Below are 8,062 nucleotides of genomic sequence, written 5' to 3'. Positions count from 1 at the left end.
GTTGCCTGGAGTTGATTTAGCTCGTGGTCTCGAAGGTTTCAGTCTGCAGTTGATTTAGCTCGTGGTTTCGAAGGTTTCAGTCTGCAGTTGCCTGGCTCCATCCCTGTAGGCCTCAGGTGAGGGTGCAGCGTCATAGCAGGGGGTACATAGAGGACAAAGCTGTTCAGCTCGTGACATGGAGCAAGCTGGGACGGAGGAGGGGCTGGGGACATGACAGGCTCAGCCTCGCCCAGAATACATGAAATTACAAATCTCTCAGGGGTTTGAGCCCTTGGTTAGGTCAGAGTCCTAATGATCCAGTCATTTCCCCAAAATCCTGCTTCTGAACACTACTTTATGGACTAAGCTTTCAGTATACAAGTTTAAGGCTAGTGTAGGCTACGTAACAAGACTGGATCTCAAAACAGTCACAAAGATGGCTTAGTGAGCAAGAAGCTAAAAGTCACTGGAGCATAAAAATCTCGGTATAGCCACACATTCCTGCACGCTGCCCAGGGGGTGGGGGAAATGCCTTGAAAACAAGGTGGAGGGCTTTCTGGTCTCTGCAGTATCCCCTCCCCCATACCCAAACACAGCAGAGAGAGGGAGAGAAAAATAAACATAGACCTGTCAGTCCTTGGGAGGGCCCAAGATGCTCAGAGAGATGAAAGATTTGAGCCAGCAGACAAGACACAAACTTCCCTGGATTTCGGTTGAAAGGATGATCGAGTCCTCTCTGTGTGGACAGAGCTGGTCCAGCCCTTCCTCCTGTCTGCTTGTCCCTGTGTCCTGTAATAGACTCTGCACAGGCAGCTAGGGCCTCAAGCTATTGAGGGAAGAATTCTGTGTCCCTTGGAGAGATGTGAAGATTTGGCTAATGATGCAAACAGACCCCCCTCTTTCTTTGAGTGCTCTCTGGAGACTGCTTCAGAGCCGAGGAGGGAAGTCCTTCCAGCGCGGCGACATTCTTCCTCTTTAAGAAATATTTACGGCACACTGCTTCTAGTATTGCCTACCACCACCACCCTATTTTTTGTTTTGTCAAATTTTTGAGACGGGACTTCACTGTGCTGCCCTGGCTGTCCTGGAGTTCACTCTATAGACCAGGCTGGCCTCGCCTCTGCCTCCCAAGTGCACCACCACTGCCCGACATGCCTTGTTCCCACTTAAGAAGCAGATTTTTTTTGGGGGGGGGTTGGTTTTTCGAGACAGGCTTTCTCTGTGGCTTTGGAGCCTGTCCTGGAACTAGCTCTAGTAGACCAGGCTGGTCTTGAACTCACAGAGATCTGCCTGCCTCTGCCTCCTGAGTACTGGGATTAAAGGCGTGTGCCACCATCGCCCGTAAGAAGCAGATTTTTATGATGGCTAGGGTCACCTTTCTACTGCTGACTTGGGGTTCACATCTGTTTTCTTGGCTCATGTGTCTTCTGTGGTCCCATTTCTGTAATGCTTTAGGTCTTGTACCCTGATGGCCAGGCTCAGATGATCCACCCGAAGCCAGCAGACTTTCGGAACCCTGGCCCCGGCCGGCACCGCCTCATCACTCAGGTGTACCTATCCCACACTGCCTGGACAGGTGAGTCAGCGGGCTGGGGGAACGTGAGCATCTCCCCACTAATCTCACTATCTGCCCATTGTGATTGTTTAGAGTGTCACTGGGCAGCCCTGGCTGGCCCAGAATTCTGTGTAGGCCAGGCTGGCTTCCAGCTCTGCCTCCCAAGTACTGGGATTAAAGGCATGTGCCGGCCAGGCATGGAGGCAGAGGCAGGCGGATCTCAGTGAGTTCGAGGCCAGCCTGGTCTACAGAGTGAGTTCCAGGACAGAGAGCTACAGAGAAACCCTATCCTGGGGGCTACCCTGAGTGAACTGGATCTCTGTTACGGAAGGATGTCATAAGCTCAAACATTAATATGTTTGGACTGATTTGCTGTTTGCACGAGGAACAAAGTTCCATTAGAAGACATGGGGACTGTAGAGCCGAGTTTCATGGGGTTAGACTGGGCTGCACTCGAGGAGAGTAACTTTCCTGCTCTAACTATTGCAGGAAGTGAAGTCCATAGCTGCTTTGGAGGTCAGGATGCTACCTTGTAGAGAGCTAGGACTCAGAGTCGGGGGTTCAGATCCTCCTTTATGTGTGATTCTGTCGACCTTACTTGACTTCTCATTTTCTTTAGGATGGGAATCATTCTTCTAGGAAAAATGTCTTGGGTGACTTTCATTTCACCTCTCCACCATTGCCTCTCTTTCTCTCTCTTCTCCCTTCTCGGTGGCATTGGCTTGAATTGCCATTCCTATCAGAAGCTGATAAGGGAAGGCAGAATGGCTCTCTGCCCTCCCGACTTGCCCAGAATTTGGCTCCTTGAAGTGCTGTGGTGCTGTCTGAGATAGACCAGGATTCATGATGACAGAGCTGATGCTGGGCTTGCCCTGGCTGCACCCCGAGTGGGAGATGGTTCTGGAAGTCTGGGATTGGCATAGTGCTCATGTCATGACCACACTCATGACTGAGAGGCCCTGTGGTGTGGGTGTGTACGCTGCATGGCTGCAGCTGAGGCTGCACTTAGTACTCCTGCTGAACTCAATGGGCCCAGGAGGAGAGCAATGTAGTCTTTGCTCTGACCCCGAGAGACCAGAAACAGAGTTGGAGAGGCATTTGGAGTCCTGGAGCCTTTGTCCTGGTTGATTGTGAACCGTCCAGCTCATTCTTACCCTCTGAACTTTTAGCCGGAAGCTGATCTTTAACCCTTAACACCAAAGTAGGGTGCATGCAAGTTGATTGTGTTCGGTGCCTTGCAGTTGCCAGTAGGTCCTTCTGAATGTCTCTCCCTCTCCTTTGTGGTTAGCAAAAGACCAAACTCAGCTCAGTTGCTCACAGGGTGGATCTGAGCAGCCACTTAGAGCTATCTGAGCTCCTGGACTTTTTTCAAGATTGTGACTCTTTTTTTCATGGTGTGGCAAGAAAAGAAGTCCTGGGGTTTTTGTGCTTGGCACAGAGTGGGTTTCTATTCCAAAGCCTCCCTGCCTTCTTCCCTCAGTGCATTCAAGCTCAATTAGAGCATGTCCTATACTCCATGCCACTCAGCCGAAACAGCCAATGACTCACGAGGGGTTTGTTTACTCTCAGGAGGCCTGCCACAGACAGGCGGCCGATCTGCAGTGTAGTGTGTGAAAGAATCAGAAGGACTCTGCTGTTTTAAATCCCCGAAACAGATTCCTTTCCACTGGTAACAAATTTTCTGCCAGAACTGTTTCTACCTTGAACCTTTCCTTTCCACTAGAAAAGGCAGGTCCAAGATGCACACAGACCACAGTCACAGCACCGACTGCGTATCCAGCACTGTGGCCTCCTGCAGATTTCTCTCTGGTGCCCTCGGCAGCTGTGACTCTGAGTGGCAGAAGCTCACATGGAGGCAGTGGCATTACATCTGCAGCCTCGGGGCCAGCCTCAAATGATTCTGCTAGAAAACTGGTTTCGTGTTTGAGGATAAAAAGGGATGCAGACATAGGAAAAGCCCATCTTTTGTTTTTTGAGATGGCATCTCACTATGTAGCTCTGGTTGTAATGTTGACTAGGCTGGCCTTAAACTCACAGAGAGATTTGCTTGCCTCTGCCTCTAGGGTGCTGAGATTAAAGGTGTGGGCCACCTCCATTTGATGTGCTCCTCCCTCAGCCATGCAGCTGGCTTTGATGGCCCTTCATTTGCAGCTTCATTTGAATTCCTAGAAGTTACCGAGTGGTGGAGGATTTCTTGTTTTCTTTTTGTTTTCCAGAGCCATGCCAAGTGGAAGTGCGGCTGCTGCTGGCCTACAACTCTGGTGCACGCATCCCCAAATCTCCATGGATGGAGGGTGGTGAGATGTCACCCCAGGTGGAGACCAGCATTGAGGGCACCATCCCCTTCAGTAAGCCCGTGAAAGTTTACATCATGCCCAAGCCTGCAAGACGCTGACCCCAACCAGTTTTCACAGCCACGGCCTAGGAGCCCTTTCCGGGTACCCGTGAGCAGAAGCCTGGTGCGTCACCTGGAAGTGTGTAGGCATGAAGAACGTACCAGCCTTATAATCCCTTTCAGTACCGTACACAGGGTCAATCATTTTTACATTAATAACAGAAATATTCTGGTTTATCTCTTCCGTTCCCATAATAAAGTTGAGAAAACACCTAGCTGTTCTAGTTTCTAGTCTTAAAAAAAAAAGCCCATAGCAGTAATAACACCTGTTAGTTCTGAAATGTAAGACATATGGTCTGATTTTCCAGGCATTTCCAACTCCTGGTTATTCAAACTATGGTCTTGTTTCTTGAAGTAACAATTTCTTTGCCAGAGTCAACGCCAAAGCCATTTAACAGCTGTGTATCACCACTGAAAGGTTCTGAAGGGCCTTGGACATCTGTTCAGGCAATGGATGGGTGAAGAAAGGACAGAATAGCAGGACAGTAAGTCATTTTCATCCTGGATGAAGTCTCGATCTTGCCAGCAATGCCCTTGGAATCCCTTCGCCTTTAATAAAGGCATGAGGACCATATTTGGGGAAAGCAGGCCGTGCTGTGGGAAGAAAGGAAGTCCTGTCTGGCAGCACCTCTGCTGCATTGGAGCTGCAGGAAAGTCCAGGTGAGGTGGACTAAGTCGGTGCTGCAGAGAGGCTTTCGTGTCAGAAAAGACGCCTACCATAGGAGATGGAGTTTAAAGACATGCTGAATGACAGCTCCCTGACCCTGAGCTGATGACCGGCTGGATGGTGGCAAAGATGAAGCATTAAGACCCATGGCTGCTGACTGAGCCCGTTATGGTGTAACATTTGAAGATCTAATGGAATAATACGCTGGATCGCTGGATATGGTTCCCTTTTAAAACTTGCTACCAGGGGCTGGAGAGGTAGCTCTGGTCTGGTGTGCTGCTTGTCCCTCCCAGCACACTTAACCGCAGTAGTGTGAATCCCACTATTATTTGGGTGACTCAAACACCTGTGGCTCCAGCTCCAATGACGCCGAAGCCTCTTCTGGCCTCCACAGGTGTCGGCACAATTTCACAGGTGCACACACAAGCTTAAAAATGTTCAAATTTCCTTCCAGCTTCTCTCCATTACAGCTGGGAAACAGGCTTCTAGTGTTTCCTCAGAGTCCAGGCCAGGTCGTGCACTTTTCTTAAAGCCCCAGATAGACTTCGTGTACGAGGTGGACATACATTATAGGTATTATACTAGGTTTTGCCCTAGTGGCAGGATGCCTTTTTCAAAGCTGTGAGAATTGTGGGCTGCACTAGGATCTGTGAGTTTCCATGCTGGTGGAGTTTAGACAGACAGACATTGAGCAAATCCGACAAGCCTGTGGCTGAGGAATTCAATTATTTGATGAGGTAGGCGCAACCTTGCACTCAGAAATGTCTGGTTCTGGGAAATACGAGAGCTTTTAGTTTCCTACATCTTCCTCCACATGTTCACTGACAGGAGACGATCGTGGTGGTGTGTCTTTAGCCCAGCTCCTCAAAGCAAATCCTGAGTCCAGGCTTCTGAAGAGACGTTTGGAGTTCACGTGACACATGGCTGATTCTTGTCTTACGAACCGCTCGGGGCTCAGGCTAGAACAAATGGGAGCTGTGCTTCCTGCAAACTGAATCAGACTTAGAAGATTAATAGAGGGGACTAAGTATAACTCCACAGAACAGCTTCTCTCCGTGTTCTGTATCCAGCATTGGCCATATAGACTGGATTGGAAGTGGGTATTATTTATTAGCAGCTTTTATATGAAGGCTAATGACCCGACTGCCAGACACTTCTCAGTCAAAGAAGTCTTGTTTTTAAAGATTTATTTATTTATTTATTTATTTATTTATTTATTTATTTATTTAATGTATACAGTGTTTTGCCTGCATATCTGCCTGCAGGCCAGAAGAGGGCATCAAATCTCATTACAGATGGTTGAGAGCCACCAAATGGGTGCTGGGAATTGAACTCAGGACCTTTGGAAAAGCAGTCAGTGTGCTTAACCACTGAGCCATCTCTCCAGCCCCAGTCAAGGAAGTTTTTACTGCTTCCCCCACCCCCTTATGATTTCTTATTAATTCCGTAGTGACAATGCAGGTTGTGATGCAGTTACAACCATACCTGATTCAGTACCCACTGGAGCCATCTTAATTTAGACTGTGGGCGGGGATTACATTACCAGACATCCCTCATACCTACCCAGGACTGGCTTTATAAGCCGAGGGTACATAGTAGGAAGGTCCGGTCAGTCATCTGACAAGGGCACTAGGGAGGACCTCCCCAGATATGCAGGGGCTGTCAAGTCCGTGAGGAACTCGCAGTGACCTGGGCACTAGGATTGCTTGACAGAGATGAAGATGCATGAGTAGAGCTAACCTGACCTGCTCACTTACTTCCTGGGTGAGGTTAAGACAGCATCTCTGCTTCACTCTAGTTGTTTTTTCCCATAAAGTCCACCTTAAATTGCTCTCTCATCCACAGACTGGCTAACAGTAATCTGCAGATGCCTAGCTGCACAGACTGGCTAACAGTAATCTACGCATGCCTAGCTGCACAGACTGGCTAACAGTAATTTACGGATGCCTAGATGCACAGACTGGCTAACAGTAATATACAGATGCCTAGCTGCACAGACTGGCTAACAGTAATCTACAGATGCCTAGCTGGAGGCATCCATCACCAGCAGCTGCTGCTTCTCCACCAGGTCATCCCTTCCCAGCTACCCTCCTTGTGCTCCTGCTGGGCTTCTGCTACGTAGACCATGCTAGTCTGGAATTTGTGGTTTCCCCTCCCCTCTGCAGTGCTGGATTACAATTGTGTATTGCCCTGCCTGGCTCTCCCACACATCCTTAAGATTAAAAACTGTAAACTGGGCAGTGGTGGCACACACCTTTAATCCCAGCACTCACAAGGCAGAGGCAGGAGAAGTCTACAAAGCAAGTTCCAGGACTCTACATAGGCATGGCCATGTAAATGATTCCATCTTAAAGCCACCCTGCCCAAGCCCACCAACAAAAGTTGGCTTTATGGATAAAGGTTCCAAGGCATCAATTGTGATGAGACCTTTAATGCTCTGAACTTTTCCAACCTTTTCTGTATGAACCTAACAGGCTGCACTGCTGAATTTCAGTAAGCTTTCTGATCTGAGCAACCCGGAGGGCGGGAACTCGCCTTACTCTTCTGTCAATCCATCCCCAGACATAACCCCATGCTCAGAATGCACGGTGGGGGCTGCAGTGGAGAACGGTAAGAGAGACAGGCAAGGCATCATTGCTTAGTGATTTATTCCCCTCCGTGGGCTCCATCAGCAGGTGGAATGGAAGACGCCTCCCACTCTGACCCCTTGTGTAACCAAGGCATTATACTCCTTCACCGCCTGCTCTGTCTGGAGGATCCGCACATCAATACCTTGTTTCTCGAGGTACTCCACAGTGGATGGCGGCACCTGGAGGGAAGGGAGAGAGATGACTAAGAAGGGGTAAAGGGGCCCCAGAGACTTCTTTCCTGTCCTAAGGCAAGTGTACTTCGCAGAATCAGAGCACCTGTCACTTCTCAGTCACCCAGAGCGTCACCACTCCAGCATGGGGCAGGGAGCCCCAGTGAGCTTCAGAAAAGCCTCTGAGGAGCTGGAGTCACAGTGGTTCAGAGTTTGTGTGCATGCGTGTGGCCGAGTTCACTCCCAATACCAGGGTGGGAAAAACAGACCACAGTCACATGCTCAAAGGGTCTCATACCCATGCTTTAGTCCTGGTGAAAAGAAAAGGGGGATACGGCATTTTGACTTTGGCTCAGCCCTGGATTGAAGCCTTTCCAGCAGTGTAACTCTGAGTAAGGAATCTACCTCAGCGCTTATTTCTCTTAATTCTGTGTTTATGAATCAGGGATAGGGTTGTAGGCTATTATTTTAACATGCGTTACATTTATTGATGTTGTGGAACATTTGTTTAATGATGCAAAGATGGGTTGCAGTTTTTTTTAAATTTATTTATTATGTATATAATATTCTGTGTGTATGCCTGCAGGCCAGAAGAGGGCACTAGACCTCATTACAGATGGTTGTGAGCCACCATGTGGTTGCTGGGAATTGAACTCAGGACCTTTG

The 8,062-nt window shown here is 48.9% G+C and overlaps 2 protein-coding genes across 3 annotated transcripts in view; one reads left to right on the top strand and one right to left on the bottom strand.

Moving 5' to 3' along the window:
- Ints4 (integrator complex subunit 4) overlaps positions 1-4,140 on the top strand; it is a 53,985-nt gene extending 49,845 nt beyond the window's left edge. The window contains exons 21-22 of the mRNA XM_026784379.1: positions 1,435-1,555; positions 3,751-4,140. Coding sequence (XP_026640180.1) covers positions 1,435-1,555; positions 3,751-3,929 — 300 coding nt within the window. The 3' untranslated portion in view covers positions 3,930-4,140. The remainder of the gene's footprint in view (positions 1-1,434; positions 1,556-3,750) is intronic.
- Positions 4,141-7,230: 3,090 nt separating this feature from the next.
- Aamdc (adipogenesis associated Mth938 domain containing) overlaps positions 7,231-8,062 on the bottom strand; it is a 15,538-nt gene continuing 14,706 nt past the window's right edge. For both annotated transcript variants that reach the window (XM_005357546.2, XM_005357547.2), the window contains exon 4: positions 7,231-7,405. In XM_005357546.2, coding sequence (XP_005357603.1) covers positions 7,265-7,405 — 141 coding nt within the window. In that variant the 3' untranslated portion in view covers positions 7,231-7,264. The remainder of the gene's footprint in view (positions 7,406-8,062) is intronic.

This window comes from Microtus ochrogaster, chromosome 22 (assembly GCF_000317375.1).
Source record: "Microtus ochrogaster isolate Prairie Vole_2 chromosome 22, MicOch1.0, whole genome shotgun sequence".
NCBI classification, from domain to species: Eukaryota; Metazoa; Chordata; class Mammalia; order Rodentia; family Cricetidae; genus Microtus; species Microtus ochrogaster.
This window is presented reverse-complemented; position numbering and strand designations above follow the sequence as displayed.